Source organism: Anser cygnoides, chromosome 3 (genome assembly GCF_040182565.1).
Source record: "Anser cygnoides isolate HZ-2024a breed goose chromosome 3, Taihu_goose_T2T_genome, whole genome shotgun sequence".
NCBI lineage: Eukaryota > Metazoa > Chordata > Aves > Anseriformes > Anatidae > Anser > Anser cygnoides.
The window spans coordinates 14,172,774-14,195,768 of record NC_089875.1 but is presented as its reverse complement, the minus strand read 5'-3'; the positions used below and the strand labels follow the sequence as shown (position 1 = coordinate 14,195,768).

The 22,995-nt window shown below is 69.0% G+C and overlaps 3 protein-coding genes across 6 annotated transcripts in view; 1 reads left to right on the top strand and 2 right to left on the bottom strand.

The window, feature by feature from the left end:
• LOC106044720 (phosphofurin acidic cluster sorting protein 2-like) overlaps positions 1–10,456 on the top strand; it is a 50,851-nt gene extending 40,395 nt beyond the window's left edge. The window contains exons 8-24 of the mRNA XM_048079004.2: positions 263–322; positions 681–832; positions 4,624–4,717; positions 5,060–5,131; positions 5,378–5,508; positions 5,638–5,770; positions 5,895–5,999; positions 6,955–7,061; positions 7,259–7,413; positions 7,502–7,612; positions 7,700–7,802; positions 8,451–8,493; positions 8,582–8,624; positions 8,712–8,853; positions 8,973–9,196; positions 9,405–9,518; positions 9,604–10,456. Of these exons, the coding sequence (XP_047934961.2) occupies positions 263–322; positions 681–832; positions 4,624–4,717; positions 5,060–5,131; positions 5,378–5,508; positions 5,638–5,770; positions 5,895–5,999; positions 6,955–7,061; positions 7,259–7,413; positions 7,502–7,612; positions 7,700–7,802; positions 8,451–8,493; positions 8,582–8,624; positions 8,712–8,853; positions 8,973–9,196; positions 9,405–9,518; positions 9,604–9,719 (1,905 nt within the window). The 3' untranslated portion in view covers positions 9,720–10,456. The remainder of the gene's footprint in view (positions 1–262; positions 323–680; positions 833–4,623; positions 4,718–5,059; positions 5,132–5,377; positions 5,509–5,637; positions 5,771–5,894; positions 6,000–6,954; positions 7,062–7,258; positions 7,414–7,501; positions 7,613–7,699; positions 7,803–8,450; positions 8,494–8,581; positions 8,625–8,711; positions 8,854–8,972; positions 9,197–9,404; positions 9,519–9,603) is intronic.
• A 193-nt stretch (positions 10,457–10,649) lies between these two features.
• Positions 10,650–21,016, bottom strand: LOC136790331 (cullin-9-like). Of its 4 annotated transcripts, none has more exons than XM_066993490.1 (29): positions 20,231–21,016; positions 19,735–19,889; positions 19,162–19,650; positions 18,900–19,035; positions 18,374–18,564; positions 17,886–18,240; positions 17,541–17,736; positions 17,208–17,415; positions 16,907–17,100; positions 16,612–16,829; positions 16,304–16,517; positions 16,043–16,148; positions 15,558–15,785; positions 15,332–15,422; positions 15,083–15,254; positions 14,809–14,914; positions 14,584–14,679; positions 14,322–14,497; positions 13,986–14,119; positions 13,728–13,904; positions 13,423–13,532; positions 13,155–13,337; positions 12,774–12,922; positions 12,443–12,665; positions 12,196–12,361; positions 11,959–12,104; positions 11,720–11,837; positions 11,113–11,315; positions 10,650–11,020 (listed from the first exon to the last, which is right to left on the bottom strand). In XM_066993490.1, the coding sequence occupies exons 1-29, from the start codon at positions 20,871–20,873 to the stop codon at positions 10,736–10,738; spliced, it is 5,868 nt and encodes a 1,955-aa protein (XP_066849591.1). In that variant the 5' UTR covers positions 20,874–21,016; the 3' UTR covers positions 10,650–10,735. The 4 variants fall into 4 exon arrangements, 3 of the variants coding, with proteins under 3 accessions (XP_066849591.1, XP_066849592.1, XP_066849593.1); XM_066993491.1 differs by having other exon boundaries at positions 11,113–11,309; XR_010830052.1 differs by having other exon boundaries at positions 10,819–11,020; positions 11,113–11,238.
• A 56-nt stretch (positions 21,017–21,072) lies between these two features.
• Positions 21,073–22,863, bottom strand: MRPL2 (mitochondrial ribosomal protein L2). The gene is made up of 6 exons (XM_066993511.1): positions 22,577–22,863; positions 22,102–22,225; positions 21,893–22,008; positions 21,699–21,809; positions 21,394–21,467; positions 21,073–21,308 (listed from the first exon to the last, which is right to left on the bottom strand). The coding sequence occupies exons 1-6, from the start codon at positions 22,821–22,823 to the stop codon at positions 21,090–21,092; spliced, it is 891 nt and encodes a 296-aa protein (XP_066849612.1). The 5' UTR covers positions 22,824–22,863; the 3' UTR covers positions 21,073–21,089.
• Positions 22,864–22,995: the final 132 nt, after the last annotated feature.

Below are 22,995 nucleotides of genomic sequence, written 5' to 3'. Positions count from 1 at the left end.
GCTCCTCCAGCCTGTAGCAGAGTCATAGTCCCTGCACCATCCCTCATGCCCCAGTCAGCAGCGTCTCGCAGAGTCCACATTTAATCCAAATCCTACAGCAAATTTAAGGACCCAGGTAGATCCTAGCTGAGCGTGGGCCTGTGGACCCAGAAAAGAGCCAGTGGGCTGTTAAAGAGAGCAACTACGGGCTGTGCATTTGTCGTCTCGGAACCTGTTTGGATAGTTTTGCTGACCTTTTTTTTCTCCCCTTGTTTTATTTCAGCAACCAAACTTCAAGCAGAAATTTGTGGCTTTGCTGAAGAGGTTTAAAGTGACAGAGGAGGTAAGGAGCAGGAAGGCTGCCCCACCTGGCAGCGGCTCCTCGCAGATGTGTCGGTGTCAGAGTGCTGGTTCCCGCTAACTGGGAGCCTGAGCCTGAGCTGCAGGTGCTCAGGGCTGTTCCCAAAGGTGATGTGAGGCACGGCACAGGCTGGGGCTTGGCCTTTTCAAAGCCTTCTGCCTCAAAAAGGCAACTCCGAGCTTCGTGCTCAAATCAAAAACACCTTCCCAAAAGGCCTGTTGGGGGGATGTCATGCTCATGGCAACCTCCTTTGGCCCAGTGACAATGTCACCTGCACGCACCTGGCCTGGGATGCTGATGACTCCCTAACGCTTCGTTGCCCTCTGGCTTTGTCCCACAGGTCCTGGATTCTGACCCCGTAGACCAGACCCAGGAGGTGGAGGAAGACCTGGGCTTGCTCTATGACAGCCTGGAAGAGTGCAACAACAGCGACAGCGGCCCAGAGATCGAGGACAACGAGAGCGTGCACAGTACGCCCAAGCCGACCCTGAGGTAAGGATTGCGGGAGGTCACAGGCCACCAGCACCGTCCGTGGGACCTGGAGGAATGCCCTCTGACACTTCTCTGTTGCTTGGCTTAATGTAGGCATTGTCCCTCTCCTTTCCCATTGTCATCTTCCGTTGGCGCAGCTGAGTTCCTCACTTGTGTATCCTGTTTAAAAAAAACCCTTAAAACTGCCCGTAAAAATTGGGTTCCTTCATACTGACTCTCATTTGATTTCCTCCTGGTCCAGCGTCTGACACTATTCCTGACCTGCTCTAAGAGTACCTCCTGGACCTAAGCCCCTGCTGCCGCTAGCTCTCACACCTTTCCGCTGGCAGTCCCGGCCTTCTCAGGCTTTCCACCCTGAAGCATGCCTGCCTTTTGAGCACGTTGTCTCGGGGCTGCTAGGGCCAGTCCCTGTGTCCCCGCGGGATCTGCATGTTGTGTTCCCACCCCTTGCGGAGGTGTATGGCTGGCAACCCTCAGCGACACCGCTCGTCCCGGTGGCTTGGCTTGCTCTGCCGAGCACTGCTGACTTGGCACGGAGGTGCACTGAAACCAGGCTTTGCTCCCACGTGGCCCGCGTTCACCTGGCCTCCCTGCTCGTGGCTGTTCTGTTTCTGCGCTGTCCTTTCGTGGGGAAGCTGCCTCCTGTTGTCTTTCTGCTTGGCTGCCTCACGGTGCCCTGAGTCTCTTCTAGGCAAGCAGAGACCAAGCCAAGGTGACTTGTCATTATTGTCTCTAGAGTTAAGCATTTGAGTATAATTCGGGTTAGTTTGTATCCCTGGTGAGGGTGCTCAGCAGGGGCAGCAGACTTGGTCTGCCACAGGCAGAATGTTTGAAAGGAGAACTGCTGGATTCAGGAACCGCTTCAGGGCATGGGGAGGAGACAGGAGCAGGACTGAAGTCACATCTCGCACAGATCCACAAGTTGTTCGGGAGGAGACAGCGGGTGTGTGGGCACGAGGGAGCTGCTGAGGTGGTCTGCTCGGGTCTCCGAAAGGAGTTTCACGTGATCCCTCACCGCAGGCCTTAAAGAAACAGAGGCGCTGTGGGAGGAAAAGGATGGTGGTCCTGTGGTCAGATAACAGCTTACATGTGCAAAGCTGTGGAAACTTTAAGAATTAAAGCCTGCTGAGTGCGTTTAAATATAAGGCCCTGCTCTGGCTCTGCAAATCCACCAAGGTCCGGTCCCTGGGAGAGCATCCTGCCGTAGGTGCTGGTGTGTGCTTGCGCCCGCCCTGACAGCCCGTCTTGGGCGTTGCTGTCTCTGGTAGGACAGCCTGGTGGGCCCCGGGCTGGTTTTCAGCCTGCTCCCGGCGTCCCTAGCTTGGTGTGCACTCTGTTCTCCGGTTCTGGCAGTGCTGAGCGCGTACCTCCTTGCATTCCCGTGGGCTGCAGGGTCCCAGTGCAGAGCATTCTCACCCTGGTTGCCTCAGGAAGCTGGTGGTGATCTTCCAACCCAGCCTGTAAATTCAAGAGGTGCTCCTCCTGTTGGGTTTGGTTTTTTGTCCTAGACAGCCTTGCTAGACACCACAAAGCTCGTGTGGAGCACAGGTGTTCAGGTAGTCCTTGAGAGTGAGCGGTGGCTGCTGCCCTGCCTGGGGGGCAGCTGGGGGCTGTAAGACCTCAGCAGTCAGAGCCTGGGTCTGAAGAACAGAGGGGAAGGAGCAGAATTCTCCTTGGGTGGCTGAGAATATGGACAGCAGGGAAGGAGGCTATGGAGAAGGGCCTGGGATTTACCTAAATCTGAACCTGCTGAGACTCTGACTCAGTCACACCTGGAGGAGAGAGCCTTTAAATTGCAAAGCAGGGAGAGCTGAGAGCTGCAGGAGAGCTCTGTGCTCGGCGTGACACATCCTCTAGTGACGAAAGCTTCTGGGTTGCAAGTGAGAGAGGGCAGGCACAGACACAGCTTCCAGGTGGCGGGGGGGGGGAGGCAGCCCCGTTTAAAGGGGGCATTGAAAGCCAGACCAAATGCACACAATTTGGGTGAATCCAATGTCTAAGGGCTGGGGACGCCTGCTTTTCGAGGTGCCAGCCAGGGGTGTGCCACGTCGGGTAGGACTACAGGAACAGTACAAAGGAGAGGTGCTGGCTGGGGGCTGTATTTTTAGAAAGCTTAGCATATTTCTCTGCTTTGACTCTTTAAGTTTTTAATACGGTCTGTCTGAATGGGTTGAAACTGTTGGCTGAGAAAAGGCAAGTGCAGAGTAACGACTGTGCAGGGTGGTGAGGGTGCCTGAGATCCTGTCGTGGAGACTGGAGAGGTGGAGAGAGCAGAAATGTGCTAATAACAGGAGACATCAGCTACCTCTGTGTGACCTGGGGAAAATATCTCATGGGGGCACAATGCAGACTCCAAATCTGTGGCTTTTGTGAGTGAACGTGTCGTGAAGCAGCTGGCCGTGGAGCTAGCGAGGGGAAAATCGAGCCACGAGTTCTCCTGCCAGTCTGTAAGCGCTGCTGCTGAAGGGCTGCTCTGTGGTGGGACCATCACTTACTGAGACGAAACGTCCCAGCAGGAGCAGTAAAAGCAGAGAACCCGGCCCTGTTGTGCCTGGCAGCACGGCGTGCTGTGTACAAACGAGGAAGTAAAGAGAATGAAAGCGCAAGGGGCAGCCAGGACGTTCAGAAGCCCGTGGGTGTCCTGCAGAAAGCTGCAGATGAATCCAGACGAGGATAAAGGTGGAAAGGTGGAAACCCTGGCAGGGTCCTAACAGAAGAACAGCTCCGTGTCCTACACTTGTGGTCATCCCTGTAACCCAGCAGGCCTGTCTGCACAGCAGCCAAACCAGGAGAAAGTTTTGCTGGGAGTGAGCACAGACAGACAGACAGACAGGCAGCTCAGGGGGAAGTTGCCTCACTTCTCTAAGGGGAAGCCGCACGTTGCAGGCGGGCTGCCCTGCTGCAAGGGTCCTGGGAGAGCTGCCAGTGAGGTCCAGTGGTGCAGCCTGCTGGTTTCCCAAAGGCTTCTGTGGTCCCTGAGCAGCCCACAGGCCATGGAGGGGGCCTTGACAAATAAACAATGGGTGGAAAGTGGGGACGCGAAGGTGGAAGCGGGCAGCCCTCGCCGTGGTGGCAGAGACCCTCCTGCTCCCCAGCAGGGGTTCCCGTGTTGACCCCTGTGACTTGGTGTGGCACTGTGCGGCTCTACCAAAACATCAGCGCTGAGACCTTAAAAAAAAAAATATATAAAAGCGTAAATGTTAGGGAACAAAAACAGGACGTTGCAGTACTGCCGTGCTACCTGCGGTGCTGCTCTGTCCGCAGCGCTGCGGCCTCAGAGCCCTGGGGAAGGGGAAAGCAGGAAGGGAAGGTGGAAGCTGCAGCTGGAGGTGTGCAGCAGCAGTGTTCGGAGAGAAGGAGCCCTCCCCGGAAAAGGGGGAGCAAAAGGGAAGGCAGCAGAAGTCTGTGGGAGCCCTGGTGGCGTGGAGGGCAGCACGTTTGGGTTGCGGTGTTGGCAGAGACCCCGCACCGGTGAGGTAGACAGCTGCCTAGCTGGGGCTGCCTTTCTGCACCCTGCGGTGGCAGGGGATCACCGGAGGGGGAAATGGCTGCCGGCTAGGAGGCAGAGACCTGCCTCCAGTTCCCTGGGGTCACAGGTTTTAGCCTGCTGGGGCACGAGGGCACGTGGGCGTCCACCCCTGCGTCCCGCCGGGGACCTCTCCACGGTGCTCTGTGCTTGGGACAGGCCGGCGGGGGCGCGCTGGGGTCGTGGTGACTTTGTTCCTCTCTTATCCCTGCCTTTTTCTCTCCCGTCTGTCTGTCCGTCCGTCCGTCTGTCTGTTTCTCTGCAGGCGTTTCTTTGAGGGAGTCTCTCATTCTGGTTCCCAGACTGAGATCGGCAGTCTGCACAGCCAGAAAGGGCAGGATCAAGAGTCGGGCAGCCCTGTGAGTTACACCACCACCACCACCACCACCATCTCCTGTCCCCCTTCCCTCCCCGGCCAGCCCAGCACCCCAGCAGCGCCCGCAGCTCCCTCTGAGACCAAACCCGGGGCTGCTCCTTCCCTTCTTTCCTCTTCTTTTTCCCAGTGCCAGCGGACAGGTAGCGATAGCCTTCCTGGCAAGGCAGGGGGGCGTCCTCTGGGGCCGGTCCCAGGGGGATGCCAGGCTCCCCCGTGGGAGCATGTGCTGCGAGGCCGGGCCAGGTCCCACTGCGGGCATGGGTCACCGGCAGCCGCCCCGCGCGGGGCGCTCCGTCCTGCCCTGACCCCGCTCCCTGTCCCCCAGGGCGAGGCAGAAAAGAGGAAGCCGGGAGCGCCGCGAGCGCAGGAGGAGCCGGGAGCCGAGGTCCCCGCAGTGGTGAGTCCAAGCTACGGGGGGACGGAGCGGGGCTGGAGCTCCCTCGGGCACCGCCTCGTTCCCTGGGATGGGCAGAGGGGGCTGGAGAACGGCAGGAGCGGAAGGAGGGTCAGGAGATGGGGCTGCAGGAGGTGCAGCTGAGCCCTGTCGAGGCCCTGCAGCCTCAGCTCTGCTGTGGGGCCAGCAGGGCACGGGGAGCAGGGTGGGGAGCAGGGTGTGCACGACGTGACTGTGTGTGGCCCTCAGGAGCTGGCCGCAGAGGAGCCGAGTCCCCGGCTGGCCCCCGCAGAGGCTGCCACGAGGGAGGGCAGCGTGGACAGGCTGGCCCAGCTGGGCCCCGGGACCAAAGCCGAGCTCCCCAGTGCCGTGTCGCCCAGGTAAGGCAGCGCCGGGCCCTGGGGCAGAGCTGAGGAGGCTCGGCGTTGGCTCGCTGGGGTGAGGGGGGGTGCTGGAGGAGGTGGGGTTTCCCCCCACACAGCGTCACCTCTCCTGCTTCTCGCTCGCAGCAAGGCGGAGAGCAAGCAGCTGTGGCGTCCCCGCAGCACCTCCGTGAAGGACCGGCAGAGCTCCAAGGGCCAGGGCGGCCGCACCAGCAGCCTGGACAGCGAGAGCTCTCCTGACTCGTGGCACAGCACCCAGGTGAGGCCCTGGAAGCCTCCTCACCCGCAGGTCTCTCGCCCGAGAGCCCTGCTGGGCCCTCTGCTGTCAGCAGGTCGCCTGGGGCAGCCTGCCGAGCCTAACTTTGGCGGTGATGCCGTCCTAGGTGCCCCGAAAGTCTGTTTACGATCAGCTGAACCAGATCCTGGTCTCCGACGAGCACCTCCCAGAGAGCATCGTGCTGGTGAATGTCGCCGAGTGGCAGGGGCAGGTAGGTGCGAAGGGACGGGGGGTTCTCCCGGCCGGGGCAGGGTGTCCTGGGGAACCCGGTGCCAGCTGGGCCCTCCTCTCCCCCGCCGCATGGCCCTTCTTGGGGGACACGGTGCATCTGCAGTGCAGAGCTGCGTGCACAGGTCTGTCCGTCCACCTCCTCCATCGCTGCTGGGTCCCCAAAGCACAGCACCCGGAGCAGTCCCAGCAGGGATGCCTAACAGGATGCCTGCCTCATGCCCTCGCTGCTTGGTACTGGTTAGAGCTTTGCTGGGTGCCACAGCGGAGGTGCCGGACTCCCCCTGCTGGCACCAGGCCCCGGGGAGCGGAAGAGGCACTGCTCCCTGCTTGGAGATGGAAGGGCCTGCTGGAAAATCAGGGCAGGGCTTGTGGCAGGAGAAAAGCTCCTTGCACATCCTTGGTGTGTTCCTGCTCTAGCTCTCATCCTGAGAAGGGAAAAAGGAGTGGTATCTGCTCCCAGACCCTGACGTGGCCTCTTCTAAGCCCCCCGGTCTAGCACAGCAGCGCCGTTCAGCTGCATGCAAACACCTGAAGAGACGCAGAAGCGTTTTGGAGTGCCGTGGGAGAGAGAGCCAGAGAAGGGAACGAACAAAGGAGGGACTGAGCACAGAGCTGGGCCCTGCTCTGGGGTGGCAGGGCTAAATCAGAGGGTCCCTTGATCAGCCCCGTTATCTCAGGGAGCACAGCCCGGCTCCTGGGACAGCTGTGCCCTTGCCAGTGCAGGCTGGTGACTGCTGTGCTCAGAGACGAGAGCAGGGGCTGGGAGGAGCGGGGACACTCGGGTAAGCAGCCAGGGATGTCCGGGTGGTGGCAGCCCTCCCGTGCAGCGCGCGGTGGGGACAGGGGCCCCAGCCCCATCCCAGTAGGGCCTGGGCAGGTGTGGCCCCGTGGGGCACCCGCGGCTTGGCTTCACCCCGGGCTCTCTACCTTGGCAGTACGTGAGCGAGCAGCTCCTGGCGCACAAGCAGCTGGTCGTGTCCACCTGCTCAGTGGCGGACATCCAGGCGGCCTTCAACACCACCGTCTCCCGCATCCAGCGATAGTGAGTGCAGCTCGGGCTCAGTCCGGCGGCTCCCTGCCGCTGCGGGGAAGGGCCGGGGAGGGCACCGGTCCCCCCGGGGCTCACTGGGACGCTGTGGCAGCAGCGGGCTGGGCTTGGCTGGCCTGGCAGGGCATGTCCCCGTGCCACCCGCTGAGCCACCAAGGGTCCATCACGGTCTCCGTCTCTCCCTCTGGCAGCTGTAACTGTAACTCCCACATGCCTCCCCCGGTGAAGGTGGTCGTGGCAGGGGACCAGAGCTACCTGAGCGTGGTCCTCCGGTTCTTCGTGGAGCAGCTGGCCAGCAAGACACCCGACTGGCTCAACTACCTTCGTTTCCTGCTTGTGCCACTGGGTGAGAGCCACCGCGAGCCTGGCTTGTCCTCCCCCACCGCCCCAGGCCCCCCCCCGCCTGGAGCCAGCGTCCCCCTTCTCGCCCGCAGGCTCCCACCCTCTCGCCAAGTACCTGGCCTCGGTGGATAACAAGTACAGCACCCTCTTCCTGGACACGGCGTGGCGGGAGCTGTTCAGCAGGGCTGAGCCGCCCGCCGCAGGTGAGGAGCGGGGCCCGACGGGGCCGGCGGCGCCCCGAAGGGAATCCCAGCAGCACTCGGTGCCCTCACCGCTCCCTGTGCCCGCAGACACTGTGGACATCGCGGGCCGCGTCACCCAGTTCATCGCCGGAGCCAGCCTCTCCCACCAGCTCCCCATCTCCGAGGCCATGCTGACGTACAAGCAGAAGAGGTGAGCGTAGCCCGCGGTCGCCTTTCCTGCCTCAGGGGCACGCGGGAGACGGGGGACAAGCTGAGTGAGGCCACGCGCTGCCCCCCCCCTGCCACCCCCTGGCGTGCACGGCCCCCGCAGCGGCTGCGGGACGGCGGGGACGGACTGCCTGGGCTGGGCCGGGCCGGGCTGGGGGCTGCGAGCCAGCACCGTGCCGCCCCGGGGGGTTGATGCTCGTGTTCCAGCTGCGCTCTCACCTCTCCCTTCTCTTGGTTTCTGGCACCCAAGGAAGAGAAGTCTCTATTTTGATTTTTATATCAGGTATTGGCTTGTGCTTGCTGTGCCGCTGCCTGGCCCGCCCTCCCTCCCCACCCCATGTGCGTCCGTCCCCCTTGCCGTGCAGAGGAGCCGCGGCCCCAGAGCGGGGCAGGGCTGCCCTCCCGCATGCAAGCCCTCTCCCGGCACCGGAGGGGCCGACTCCTTGCCTCCTTGTGTAGCGTGCCCTGTGCTGCCATGTCGGGGACAGGGTGTCCCGGGGGAGGGAGGGCAGAGGAGAGGGGCCAGGAGCCGGCTTCGGCCCCTGCCAGCGCGAGGGTCCCCGAGCCACGAGGCCGGCCAGCGTGGCAGTCGGCGCCCCCAGCCCCTGACCAGCCTTTCTTCCTCGCGCAGCCCCGATGAGGACTCCTGCCAGAAGTTTGTACCCTTCGTGGGGGTGAGTGTGAGGAGGAGCCGGGGGGCAACTGGGGCTGGGGGAGAGGGGTGGTGCTGGCGGGGCTTGTCTCACTTGTCTCTCCTTGCAGGTCGTGAAGGTGGGCCTGGTGGAGCAGTCCTTCAGCGCCTCCGGTGAGTCCCTGCCCTCCCCTTCCGCACCACAGGGAGCTCCTTGGCGGTGTCCCCCAGCCCCCCCTGACCCCCCCTTTCCCTCCCCAGTGGACTCGGACGATGCCACAGCCTGCGCTCCCTCGCTGCTGAGCTCAACGCCAACTGCCAGTGGAGCAGCCCCCTACGGCAAGGAGACCGTGAGCACCCCGCCGCCCTCCCCGTCTGTCAGCAGCGGCCTCTCGGGGGCCGGGTAAGGAAGCGGGTGCTGGGGCACGAGGGTTTGGGGTGCTCCCAGGCCAGGCTGCCACGTCCCAGGGCTGCCCCGGGGCAGGCTTCAGCTGGGTTACGGGGTGCTCCCCTCTCGGCCAGGTCTCTGAGCCCCGGCGTGGAGGTGATGGGCCTGCAGGTGGACTACTGGACGACCCAGGGGCTGGACAGGAAGAAGGAGGGCGAGAAGAGGGAGACGGGCATCAAGAACACGCTCAAGAGCAACTTCCGCTCGCTCCAGGTCAGCCGCATCCCCGGCATAGGGGAGCTGGTGCCGCCCAGCACCATGGCCATGACCGTGGTCACCAAGGAGAAGAACAAGAAAGGTAACTCCTAAACCTGCCCTGGGGGGCTCTCCAGTTTTGGGGGCACAGCCAGTTGTAAAAAGGGCAGGGGGGGAGCTTGTGGGAGGGCAGAGCTGGGACCTGGCGCAGCAGGAACAAGGCGGTGAAGGCAGCCCTGGGGCGAGGGGTCCCGCCCCGGGCCGGGTGGGGACATCCTGACATTGGTCTTGTCTGGCCACGGCCCCCCCAGTGATGTTCCTGAGCAAGAAGCCGAAAGAGAAGGACCTGGAGCCCAAAAGCCAAGTCATCGAAGGGATCACACGCCTCATCTGCACAGCCAAGCACCAGAACACCATGCTGCGAGGTGAGGGGAGGCGCCAGCCCCACAGGGCCGCGGGCGCCAGAGCTGGGGGGCCGGGGCTGCGCCTCACCGCCCCCTCTCCTCTCAGTCTCCATAGACGGGGTGGAGTGGAACGACGTGAAGTTTTTCCAGCTGGCGGCACAGTGGCCGACGCATGTCAAGTACCTCCCCGTGGGCATCTTCGGCTACTCGAAGAGCGTGTGAGACGCGGGGCAGCCCTGGGATGGAGCTGAGGAGGCGGTGGGCCAGATGTGCTCGCAGCCCCCCCGCTCCGCAGCCCAGCCCCTCCAGCTCTGCAGAGGGACCTCCACACCCGCCCCGCTCCCCGGGGGCCGAGCCCCGTGACGGTGAGGCCACTGAGACCGGCTCCACGCATCCTCTGACACCAGCCAGGGCACCACGCCATCTGCCTCCCCTCACCCCCAACAGCAGCCTGGGACAAGGGTTGGCACCGGCCAGCGGGGACCCGGGGGGGGGGGTTCTCCGGGCCCCCCTTTTCCCCGCTGCGGCCGTCGGGGCCCCAGCTGGGCTGGGCCCGGGCAGCTTCCCAGCGCCGGAGCCACAACCGGGGCTGCTCAGCGTGGGGGGGGGGGCGGTGCTGAGCAGGGCCCCCTGCCCTCGACCAGCCCTTGCTGCTGTCCCCATGCTGCTGGGGCCTGGCCCTGCCCCACGGGGCTGAGCCTCAGCCACGCTCCTCGTCCCCCCGCAGCCCCGCTGCTGCGGCTGGCAAGGTGCTGCCGAGGCCGGCCCCAGGCTGCCGGGGGGGGGGATCACCCCTCATGTCCACATCCCTCCCCGACCAGCCCTGCCCCAGGGTGCTGCCAGCTGGAGGTGCAGCATGGGGGCACCTGGGTTTTTTTTTACAAGATTCTATTTTTTTTAAATTTATTGTACGGTTACTTTTCGGGATTAATTTTAATAAATTAATGCTGGTACCATTACGGCGGCGGTGGTGTGGCTCCCTCCATGCCCAAGGGCACGGCTCAGCGAGAACAAAACAGCGTGAAGGCAGCAACCAGCACCTCTCGAGCAAGCAGGGCCACCCCAGGGAGGTGGAAGCCAGAGGCATAAGCCCACCACCTCCACCCCAGGGGCCAGCTGCAGCTCTCTGACAGATCAGCCACTGGGACTGGGTGCAGCTTGGCTCGTTTATTCAAAATGGAAGTCCTCACGAAGGGCTGGGCCCAGCCCCTGTCCTGCTGGCCCAGCCTGGTCCTTATCTACCTGAAGGTGGAGAAAGTCTGTCTCCTTTCAGCAGCGGCTGGGCTTGCACCTGTCTTGATCTCTACAGTCTGGAAGGCAACTTGGGGCTGGGCCTGGGAGGTGGGAGGCGGTGGGGACTCAGCAGGGACGTACTCCAGGACGTGGGGCCTCCCTTCCTGGCGCCGCAGGTAGCCCTGGTTCAGCAGGTGCAGGACGCACGACAGCACGTCCACGCTGTGGCAGCAGAAGCTCAGGAACTGCAGCCCCGGCCCCAGCTCACCCTTCTGACAGGCATCGATCACCTACAACAGCGAGGGAGCGCTGCGCTGCAGGGCAGCACACGGCACGGCACCCGGGCGGCCCCTCCGCGCCCCCCCACCTTCAGCCTCCATACCCTGAACACCAGGTTGTCGATGTGCAGCTGCTTCTCTGCCTTGAGGACACGGGTGATGAGGCAGCAGAGGACGTTCCTCTTCCTCTCCAGGGCGCCGCTCTCAGCCCTCTCTGCCCGCAGGTACCTCTGCCGGGGCAGCAGCCTCAGGTGGCGGCCGGAGGCTTGGGCCAGGGCCGCCCGGTTCAGCCGCAGGGCACCTGGAGCTAGCACCCGGCCCACGGTCAGCCGGGCCCCGAGCCGGTCCCTGCAGGAGCCCCAGGGCGCCCGCGTGGCTGCTGCGCCCGGCCCGGGGCCTCCCACCGCTGCCGTCACCCCACGCCCCGGCTCCACACGCGGCCCCGAGCCCCAGCACCACGCAGACCAAAGCCAAGACCCAACCGCCCGCGCGGCCACGCGCCCCCCGCGCCGCCCAGCCCCGATCCCCAGCCCCACACACGCCCCCACCCCAAAGCCCGGCCCCGCACCCAGGCCCCAGCCTCTTCCCTGGGGCTCAGCCCCAGCAGCCGGACTCGCCCCGGCCCGCCCGCATCCCCCCCAGCCCCTCCGCCCCCACCCAGCACCCAGGGGCGGCCCAGCACCACCCGAGGGTGCCCAGCCCCGCGCTCACCCCCCAGCGCGCAGCTCTGCACCAGTACGCCCTCGCCCTCAGTCAGCGGTGCCAGCGCCTGCTGCAGCAGCTCTGCGGGGAGCCCCGTGGCCCGCAGCAGGGACTCCACGGCCACCTCCTGCGGGAGGGGAACAACGGCCAGGCGAGAACCTCAGCGCCCGGAGACCCCTGGAAGGGGGGCACGGCCCCGCTCGGCCCCGGCACCGGCTGCACCCCGCCTCCGCGGCCCCAGCTCCTACCTCGGTGCCGTTGAAGCGCAGCAGGACGTACATCTGCAGCGTGGACACGTGCAGGACGCAGTCTCCGAACCGCAGCTCGGCACGGCCCAGCCACGTCCACTGCAGGCGCTGGGGCCTCGCGCACGCCCAGCCCCGCTGGCTCTGGCCTGCCGGGGGACACCAGCGCCAGGGCCGGGCAGCGCTGCCGGGCGTCCCCCGCACCCGGCGGCACCGCCGGGCGCCCCCCGCGACACTCACTCTGCCCGCAGAAGGCGGCGAAGTCGCCCAGCGGGGAGCTCAGCGCCGCCGAGAAAAACCTCCCGGGCTCGTCCATGTGGCACAGGGGGGACACGGGCCAGCAGCGCGGGGACAGGGCCAGCACCGTCACCTCCGGAGCCTCCGCCGCCGAGGCCTCCCCCGGCGCCTGGGCACGCGGGCGCGAGGGCAGCTCAGGACCCCACGAGGAACACGGCGGCCCCCGGCCCAGCCCCGCCGCCCCGCTCACCTCGTCCTCAGGGCTCTCCGGGCCCGCGCCCAGCCCCAGCAGCCGCTTGTCCCGCTCCTGCAGCTGGAAGAGGCGAAACTGCCGCCGGAGCTCCTCCGACTCGGCCAAGTCGCTCAGCATCTCCTGGGGGAAGCGGCGGGGGAAGCACAGCCCGATCTGCTCCAGGACGGCCCCTTCCAGCCACGAGGGGCCCTGCGCCAGGAGCCGCTCCCCCAGGTACAGCCTGCCACAACCACGGCGCAGGTCAGGGCCGCCGCCGCCACCCAGCCCCGGCCTCGCCCCCAGCCCGCGGGCCCTGCGCCGGGCCCTGCGGGGCCACGGCCGCCCTCACCGGTAGAAGTTCTCGAAGGTGTGCGCGAACTCCAGGCCGCTGAAGACGACGAAGGGCTCCAGGACCTGCTGCAGCAGCCCCGTGCTGCCCGCGGCCCCGTGGAGCTCCTGGATCTTCCCGTCCAGGTAGCGGGCAAACCGCTCGCTCACCTGCGGGGGACGGGGCTGGGTGTGCGGGGGCTCGCGGGGTGGGCACAGCACAGGGACGGGGCAGCCGCCCCGCAGGGAGCAGGGGGGGAGCCCCCAGGGCTCCCGGCAGGGGACGAGGGCCCCTGGCACAGCCCAGCGCAGAGCTCCGTGCCCGCGGCTGGGCACGGGCACCCTCAAGGGCCCCGGGATGGCCGCTGGGGCCCGGTGCCGGCGCCGCGCTGCCTGGACTCACGTGCAGGGCGGCGAGGAAGGAGAGCCGCAGCAACGCCCCCGCGAAGCCCTGGCCCAGGGCCACCACGAAGGCAGCCCGCTGCCCGAAGAGCTCCTCCGTGGCGCCGCGCAGGCGCCGGTACAGCCCGCAGTACCGCTCCGCCACATCGGGCGCCTGCCCCGCCGCCTCCAGGAACCGCTGCACCTGCAGGGAACGGCACCGGAGGGGTGAGCACCCGCAGCCCCGTCCCGCTGACGCCTCCTGCCCCCCGGCCGGCCCCCAGCCCTACCTGCTGCTGCACCACGCCGCGCCAGCACCGCACGATGCCCCACAGGCCGCTCGGCTTCTGCGCCGCCGCCACCCTGGGCGGCGCCTCCTTGTTCCTGCCCTCCTGCCCGCCTGCCGGGGCACAGCCGGGGCTCAGCGCGGCCTCGCGGGCAGGCCCCGCACACGGAGTGCCGGCAGCACGGCCACGGGGGAGGCACGGCCACGAGCCCTCCCCGGGCCCCGGGGCCCTCTGCAGAGCCCCCCGTGGCTCCCCACGGCTGCGGCCCGGGACTCGTGGCCCCTTCCCGAGGGCAGCCCCTCGCTCACCCGCCGCCCTCGCCTCCTCCGGCTCCATGCCGCCAGGGTCCACGTGCACCAGGAGCTGGGTCAGGAGCCGCACGCAGGAGCCGAAGGCGGCGCCGCGGGCCGGGGGGCGCTGGGCCGGCTCCCCGCTCCCCAGGTACTCGCTCAGCAGCCAGGCCAGGGGGCTGACGCCGCTGGGGTCTGCGAGGCCACAGAGACTCAGGGCGGGCGCCTCAGGACGGGGCGGCGCGGGGAGGGGCCCGGCGCGGCCCGAGCAGGTACCTGGGCTGGTGATGCTCTGCACCAAGGGGCTCACCAGGGCCTCCCAGCACGCCCTGCCCAAGGCCCGGGCCGCCTCGTCGTCAGGAAGGAAGCGCTCGGCGAAGTCTTGCTCGTGCCGCAGCGCCCGGTTCAGCCTGCAACAGCCAGCGGGCAGCGCGCCGCAGCACCGGGCGCCGCCGGCGGGCACGGCCTCCCCCAGGAAAGGGCTCCCGGGGCCGGCAGCCCGGCAGGACGCCCCCAGCCAGGGACCTCCCGGCCAGCGCGGGACACCCCCGCTGCTCCTGCGGCCCCTCTCGGGCTGCCAGCGGCGGGGGGCACGGCCGGCAGGGAACTCACTTGCCAAAGAGCTGCAGCAGCCGCCCCCGGTCCCGGCGGATCTCCTGGCACCAGGCGAGCGCCCGGGCGGTGCAGCAGAGGAACGTCCGCCGGCACAGCTGCTCCCTGAAGACGGGCCAGAAGGTGGGCTTGGGCCCCAGCACCTCGATGCCGCGCACACGCGTGTCGATGCCGCCCTGCGGGAGAGCTCGGCCCTCAGCTCCTCGCGCACGGCCCCGCTGCCCTGCGCCGCCAGCCCCCGGGCTGGCCCCCGGCTCCCCACCTGCTGGCACCGCTTCACCCGGATCTGGATGACGGGCCAGAAGCGCGTCATGTTCCTCAGCAGCACCACCCTGCTGGCCGAGGGCAGCACGCTCACCTGCAGGCACACGGTGAGCCCTCAGCGTGCTGCGCAGCCAGCCCCCGCCGCCCCCACGCTCCCCCGGCCGCCTTCATCGGGCGGCACCAGGAGCAGCCGTGTGGCCCGAGCAGCCTGGGCGAGACTCACGGTGTTGAGCACCGTCCCGACGGCGGCAGGGCTGTCTCCCCCCAGCACCACCACGCGGGCCGGCATGTAGCTCGAGTCCTCGCTGGCCACCAGCATGCTCATCTCCCTGCAATGCGGCAAACGTGGTGATGCCCAGCTGCCCCCCACCAGCCCCACACGCCTCTGCCCAGGTCCCACAACCCCCAGGATGGGGCCCGTGGGCAGGGCTCGCGCAGAGCCCCGAAGCCACCTCCTCCCCGCACGGCCCCTGCCCCCCCGGGGCCCCCAGCCCTACCTGACCACCACCCCGCACTGCATGTGCACAGTGATGAAGTGGGAGCCGGTGCTGCCGTTCGACTCCCAGTAGGTCTTGGGGTTCCTGTCCGTGAGCTTGCTGGCGCGGTGCGGGTTGGAGGAGACCTGCACCTTCTCCCAGCACTTGTCCTCCCTCACCTCCACGCTGGAGCCTGCGGGCAGAGCGCGCGGAGCCTCCAGCTGCCAGCCCACGCACAGCAGGCGCGGGGGCCCCGCTCCCCACGCTCACCTCGGCACAGGTTGCGCAGAAAGACGTCGAAGAAGGGGATGCTGATGGGCCGCTGGCTCCGGCGGTGCTCTTCGATCTGCCCCAGCGCCAGCTGGGGGACGGGGGCGGGCGGTTACTGGGGGCCTGCCTCCTCCTCCCCTGCGCCCGCTGCAGCGGGCGGAGAGCCGGGGGCTGCCCCCAGACCCAGAGCCCCGCGCCGACGGGCTCCCTGGCTGCCCAGGCCCACCTGGATGCAGCCGGCCAAGATGCTGCCCGTCAGCGTCCGGTGGAGGCCGGTGAACTTCTCGCAGTCGCTCAGCAGCTCCAGCAGGGCCGGCGCCATCGGCACGGCCGAGCTGTGTTTCTCCAGGGCTTTGCCCAGGGCCTCGCGGGCGCCCGCGCGGCACATGGCCACCGCGCAGTCCTTGCTGGCGGCGGCCAGGCGGTGCAGGAAGCCGACGACCTCCTGCACCACCTGCGGAGGAGGCAGCCCTGAGCGGCCAGCCCGGCGCCGGCAGCCCGCGGGGCCCCACCGGCGCCGTGCCGCAGCGCTCCAGCCCCTCTCCGAAGGGACCGGGCTGCCGCTGGGCACGCAGCCACCAGGACGCGGTTGTCACGGCCGCTCCCAGTGCGTGCCACGAGGCCGGGCTGCTGCGGGCAGGGGCCCCAACGCACCCCCGGCACAGCCAGCCAAGCCGTCCCCGCCCACCAGGAGTGCCGGGGCCCCCTCACCTCCCGGTCGCTGCCGTGGGTGCTCAGGGAGGACAAGCAGGGCTCCACGCACTCGTGCCAGGGCAGCGCGTCCTCCTGGTAGCCGTCCAGGAACTTGTTCAGGATCCTGAGCGGCGGACAGGGCCCGCTCAGGACTCGGCACGCAGACGGCCCCGCCAGGGGCAGCCCCGCTGCCCTGCTCCCCCTGCCAGGCCGGGGCCGAGCCCGCAGGGGCGCGTCCTGCAGGGCCCCCAGGCCCCCTCGCAGCCCCCCCGGCCCCACCTGAGGATCCGCAGGCCGACGGCCTTCTCGGCCCCCAGCAGCTCCAGGCTGCGCAGCAGCATCTGGAAGCACCGGCGCTCCTGCGACGCCTCGCCGGAGGGGACGGGGCCCCCGCCGCAGAGCTGCCGCTCCAGGGCCACCACCACGTCCTCGGACAAGGCGCAGTCCCCCGGGCCGCCCGCGGGCTCCCTCGCCTCCAGCAGGGCCTCTGCGCCTGCGGGACCGGGACCAAGGAGGTGGCGGGCCCAGCCCAGGCACCGTGCCCGCCGCGGGGCCTGGCACGGGGAGGGGGCGCGGCCGCAGGGTACCTGGGGTCTCGGGGCCCAGGGGCAGCCGGTGCTCCGCCAGGCAGTTGATCACGCCGAGGGCCAGCAGCGCCGTGGGGCCGCCGGCGCCCTGCCCGTCCCGCCAGCAGCTCTGCAGCACCGCGGGGAGCTCGCCGCTCACCAGCCGCTCCGCCAGGCCCCGGTGGCCGTCCACCAGCATCCTCAGCACCAGCAAGCCGTTCCGCACGCCCGAGGCGCCCCTGCGGGGACACGGCGACGTGGAGCCACCCTCAGCCCCCCCGGCCCCGCGGCCGCCCGCCCCGGGCCCCGTCCCTACCCCGGGACGCTCTGCATGGCGCGCACGGCGGCGGGGATGGCGCTCAGCAGGCCTGGTGAGCCCTCGCCGCAGGCGGAGCCGATGCTGGCGAAGACCTCCCGCAGCAGCTGCGCGTCGCCGTGGCTCAGGGGCGGGGGCTTCCCGACGGCTCCTCCGGGCTCGCCGGCCCCGGCTCCCACCAGCACCTTCAGGGCCTGCGGGGCCCGGGGCGGCTCAGCGGGCGGCGGGCGCCTCCGCCACCCGCGGGCCAGCCCCAGCCCGGCCCCGCCGCCCGCGGCGTCCCCTCGGCCGCGCCGCTCACCGCCAGGCCCGCCTGCTGCACCAGGGCGGAGGCGGCGTGCTGCCGCATGCAGGCCAGCACGGCCCGCACGCCGCCCTCCATGGCGAAGGGCACGCGCCAGTCGCGCCGCTCCATCAGCAGGGCCACCAGCCGCAGCGCCAGCACCACCAGGCGCTTCTCGGCCGCCTCGGCGCTCAGCAGCTCCACCGCCGCCTTCACCAGCTTCTCCCTGCGCGCGGAGGGCGCCTCAGGAGGGGGCCCTGGCACCCAGACCCTCCAGCCGCCTTCCCCTGTCCGTGTCGGGGTCACCCCGGCAGCCCCAGCGGGCAGCACCCACGCGGCTCCCCCACGCACCTGGTCCCCGGCCCGCCCCGGGCCTCGCCGCCCTCCTGCTGCTCCGGCTCCGGCTCCTCCTGCAGGACCCTCACCATGTGCTGCAGCCCCGCTACGCGCAGCTCCGCCTCGCAGCCGCTGCTCCGGATCGCCTCCGCCACCTGCGCCACCTCCTCCAGCGAGCCCCTGCCGCTCGCCCCCTCACAGCCGCCGCACGCTGCCAGAGGGCGGCCGGGCCGTCAGGGCGGCAGCAGCGCCCGCAGCCCCAGCGCCCGCAGCCCCAGCGCCCGCAGCCCCAGCGCCCGCAGCCCCAGCGCCCGCAGCCCCAGCGCCCGCAGCGCCCTGCCCGTGCCCCGGGGGCTTCACCTCTGCTCTCCGGCGCCTCCGGGAAGCGCAGCCCTTCCCTCTCCAGCAGCTCGCCGAACAGCTGGGAATCCGACTTGAACACCGCACAGACGCCGTCCTCGGCCCTCGCTGCCTCGGCCGGCGCAGCTCCAGGGCCGGCGCTCCCGCAGCCGGCACCCTCCGAGGACGCCGCGGGGCTGCCCCCGCCGTCCCGCTCGGCCCCCCTGCCCGGCCAGTATTTGCCGTAGACGCGGGAGCCGCGCAGGTGGCCCCGGGCGCTGCCCCGGCTCCGCTCCTCCAAGACCCGCAGCACCTTCTGGGCCAGCCCCGCGGGCACCGGCAGCCGGATCAGGGCGTCCTCGTCCAGCCCCGGCAGCTGCACAGACGGGGCCGCGTCAGCCCCCGCGGACGTGGACCCCGCGCCCCCTGCGAGGGCCAGGACCCAGCCGGACACCGAGGCCGCACCGCCACGGGGCCCCGCTCCCTTCCCTCGCCCCCTCGGCCCCCACCTGCTCTGCCTGCTCCCGCTGGACGAGGCCGGCGATCTCCTCCTGCTCCTGCGCTTCCAGCTGCCTCACGAAGAAGAGCAGCTCCCACCACTCGGCGCGGCTCAGCGTCTCCGCAGCCTTGCTCGGCCGCTCCCCCAGGTACGGCAGGGAGTACAGCCCCCCCAGGGGCCTGGAGAAGAACGGCTGCGCGACTGCAGGACAGCGGAGCGAGGAGAGGCAGCGTCAGCTCCGCCAGCTCCCCCTCTGCTGCAGGCCCCTCGCTCCCACAGAGAGCTCGCGTGCGGCCGGGGCACGAGGGGTCCCCGCGCCCCCCAGCCTGCCGCAGGACTGGGAGGCGACAGGAGGGAGGGAATGTGCCAGGAGCAGAAGCACGGAGCCGAAACGGGCACCTCTAGCTGAGGGCTCTGCCAAACTGCTCCCACAGCGCCTGGACCAGGGCAAGGCTCGGTCACCCAGCACCAGCAGCACCCACAGCGCCAGCAGGGCTGGTCAGAAGAGCTGAAGACCCAGCCAACGCGATGCTCACCCGCTGCCAGTTTGTGGCTGTTTGTCAGCGTCGTCCCCCTCTGCCGGCCCTCCTGCTCCTCCTGCCCCGAAGAGCCGATGATCTCCACCATGTGCCAGTGAACCCAGTAAGTGCAGCCCAGGGCTTGCCAGTACACCTGCGGAGGAGAGCACAACACAGAGGTGACCGAGGGAACAGAAGACAACCCGTGCTGCCCCCACGCAAGGCTCCACAGCAGTGCTGAGAGGCCTTTCGTTGGCCCCGTCCTCCCAGCGGCGGGTACCTGCACAGGCGGCGTGCCGTCGTTGCTCTGGCGAAACTCGCCCTCGTCCCCCGCGCTGACCTGCTCGTAGTCCTCCAGCAAGCGCACCCGCATGCCGCGCACCAGCTGCGCCCGCACGTACTCCACGTAGCTGCTGCGGCTTGGGAAGGCCGAGCGCGTCTTGAAGGCGCTGGGCTCTTTCGGTGGGGGAGCGGGGGCTGCCTGGGCAGCGGTGCAGGATGCGGCCCCGTGCTGGAAGATGGAGCGGGCGGTGCGAGGCTTCGCCTCCTGTCGGGCCGGCGGCTCTGGCTCGTGGCTGTGCTCCCAGCCCATGGCATGCAGCAGCTCCACGATGAGGCCGGCCATCGCCATGCTGAACTCAAACTCCTGCTTCACGCGGCTGCTCTCCGGCTGCTCCTCGCCCTGCTCCTTGCCGCTGCCGAGCTCGTCCAGGAGGGAAGTGACGCGCAGGTAGCGCTTCACCAGGGCGAACAGCTGCTTCCCGGGGATCTGCAACGGGCAGGGCCCTCAGGGGCTGCCTGGCTGAGAGCCTCCACCCCGGCTCGCTCCCCCGAACCCAGGATCTTCTACTACCTGTGGAAGGTGGATGTCCTCAAAGGACATGCAGCGCTCTTCCGACGATGTCGTCTCAGCAAACAGCTCCAGCAAGGTGTAGCAGCTGTCAAAGTCCATGTGCTGCTCGATGCCATCCTGCTGGCTCAGGGACAGCAGGACATAAGCCCAGCTCCCTGTAAAAGCAACAGAAACTCTTCAGGCCCCCTAAAGGCACCCCTCATGCCACCCTCAGACACATGAGAGATAAAACATCTCTCTCTCCTGTGCATGTGCATGTGCCCTGCAAGGACTACACGCCAGCTACTGGGGAGAGCTGTGTACGTGGGGAGCAATCTGGCACCAGCAACTGGGGTGGCCAGGGGGGTCTCGGTGCCAGTGACAGGAGCACGGGGGGGGGTGGGCTCTGAGCTACCAGCCACCACAGTGGGAACAGCGTGTGTCCCCAAAATCAGCTACCGGGGGCACTGCCATGAACGAGCCCCACGGCACGCTGCTTCCCTCCCAGCCCCCCCACCTGCGTCGTGCGAAGCCAGGACCCTCAGCATCTTGCCGGCGCTGCGGCAGATCTGCTTCTCCTTGTGGCACAGCATCTTCGCCAGCAGGTCGAGGGCTCCCGTCTCCCTGAAGGCGCCCGCCAGCGAGCCGATGCCGGCGTAGGCACTCAGCACGTGCATGGTGTTGAGCACGGAGGTGGCCTCGGGGGCCCCGGTGCCGCCCAGCTGCCGGCCGGCTCGCCGCACCAGGCTCCCGACGTCGGCCTCCATCTCCCGCAGCGAGGCTTCGTCCGGCGCCGCGCCGCCCACGGGGAACGGGCCGGCCGCCCTCTCCTCCTCGGCCCGCGGCCCCGCCGGCTTCCCCTCACCCAGCAGCGCCGGGCAGCTGGCGCACGCCTCCTCCGCGGACATCCACAGCGACACGCTCCCGGCATCGGGCCCCGCGGAGGAGCCGCCGCCCGCCGCTCGCTCCTCCGAGCGGACGAGGCTCCACCGGACCAGGTACTGCGGCTGCCCGTCGTGGCCTCGCCGCTGCCGCAGCAGCTCCCGCGGGCAGGCCTGCAGCTCGGGGCCCAGCGGCACCAGCAGGCCGGTACCGGGGGTAACGGGGCTACCGGGGGGCCCAGGCCCAGCCCCTGGAAGCGGAGGCTGCAGCGCTTGCATGATGTCAGGGAGTACCGGGCAGCCGTGACGTCACGCAGCGAGCATCCCCGCTGCCACCGGGACCGGCTCACAGAGCGAGCGGCTCTGCGCTGCTTCCGGGTGTGCGGCACGGCGCGCATGCGCGAGGGGAGGGACGGCCAGGGGCTGGGCCCTGCGAGTCCCCTCCCCCCCGTTCATTAACGGCAATAACACACCGGCGGAGGCGCACACACCGCTTTATTGGCCCAGCGTGGATGCCACGCGGGGCAGGTGCACGTAGCTCTTGAGGGGCGGCAGCGGCCTGATCTTGCGGCCAGCCCAGCCGCCCTTGCGGTGCCACAGCCCCGTGTGCGGGCGCTTGCCCAGCCAGCGGTTGCGGCCCGCCTTGCCGATCACCCGCTTGTTGTGGTCGACGTTGGAGACGCGGCCCACCGTGGCCACGCAGGTCTCCAGCACCTGGGGGGGGCAGAGGAGAGCCGTGAGCCCCCCGCTGTGAGCTAGGGGCCAGGCGGCTGGGGAAGGGCCGGCGCGGCTCCGCTACCTGTATTTGCCTCTTGGAGGGCAGCTGCACGATGGCCGTCCCGTTCACCTTCCGCAGCAGCACCCCACAAGTCCCTGCAGCGGGCGAGAGGAGGAGGGAGCTGTGCTGAGCGGCAGGACTTTGTCCCAAACCACCACGGGGAGCACGCCCCCAAACACCCGTGCCCCTCATGCAGCACCTCCTCCGGAGGACAGACCCTCAGGGACACCCTCGGGAGGCAGCGTCACGCAGCTGTCCCCACCCCTACAGGGCACGGCTTTGGGGAGAGGAGAGGACAGCCAGCGGGTGCCCCCGCGCAGACGCACCGGCCGCGCGGATGTACTGCGCTCCCTTGCCGGGGTGGCTCTCCAGGTTGCAGATCAGCGTGCCCACGGGCAGGGCCCCCAGCGGGTAGGCGTCCCCTTCGTTGGCCGACACTGCGGGGGACAACCCGGTGAGCGTGGCACGGAGCGGCCAGCGGGCCCCCAGCAGGGCGGGCACGCAGCCCCGGGGCGTGCACCTGCCATCCTGCTGATGCGGGACGAGTTCTTGATGATATCCCCCGGCTGCATGTTCTCCGTGGCGATGATCCAGCGCTTCCGGTTGCCGCCGGCCACCAGCGCGATGTCGGCCGACCTGCGGGGGGGGCGGGGGGGGGGAAGGCGCGGGCGGGCGGTCAGAGCAGGGCCGACCGCACTGCAGGACCCGCCCGCGGCGCCCGGCGCTCACCTGCACGGGTCGTATCGCACGCCGATGACCTTCTCGGTGCCCTCCTCGTAGCGCAGCCGCTGGAAGTCGATCATGCGGTACCGCCGCTTGTGGCCCCCGCCGATGCCCCGCACACGGATGCGACCTGTGGGATGGGGGGGGGGTGGCTCCACACGGGTCGGGGTCCCCTCAGCTCCCCGGGTCCCCCCCCAGCCCCAGTGCCCCCCCCAGGTCCTCTCAGCCCCCCGGTGCCACCCTCACCCTCCGGGTCCCCTCAGCCCCCCAGTGCCCACCCCAGCCCCGGTGCCCCCAGCCCCGGTGCCCCCCCGGTGCTCCCCTCAGCCCCCGGTGCCCCCTAAGCCCCCCGGGTCCCCTCAGTCCCCAAGGTCACCTCAGCCCCCCAGCGTCCCCCCCCTGCCCCGGTGCCCCCCCCCAGATCCCCTCAGCCCCCCGGTGCCCACTCAGCCCCCGGGTCCCCTCAGCCCCCGGTGCCCACCTGTGTGGTCGCGCCCCCCCGTCTTCCTCATGCCCACGGGCCGCACCGTGTACTTGACGCGGCACTTCCACGTGGGGTCGGTGGTGCAGCGCGCCGCCGAGGCGCTCAGGCAGCGGCAGGCGGCCGCCAGGGCCCCGCCGGACGGCGATATCGCGACAGGCCGGGCGGCGGCGACAGCGGCGACAGCGGCGCGGGGAGCCGACAGCGCGAGCGCCCCCAGGGCCCGGCACAGCGCCGCGGCCGCCATCTTGCGCACCGCCCCCCCCGCCCCGTCCCGGGCTACCACTGCGCGTGCGCGTCGCGGCTACGGGCGAGGGGGCGCGGTCACGGGGAGGGGGTGTGGCCAAGCGGAGGGGGCGTGGCCAAGCGCCAGGTGGGGGCGTGGCTCCGCTCCCGGTGTTGGCGCGAGGGGGCGCGCG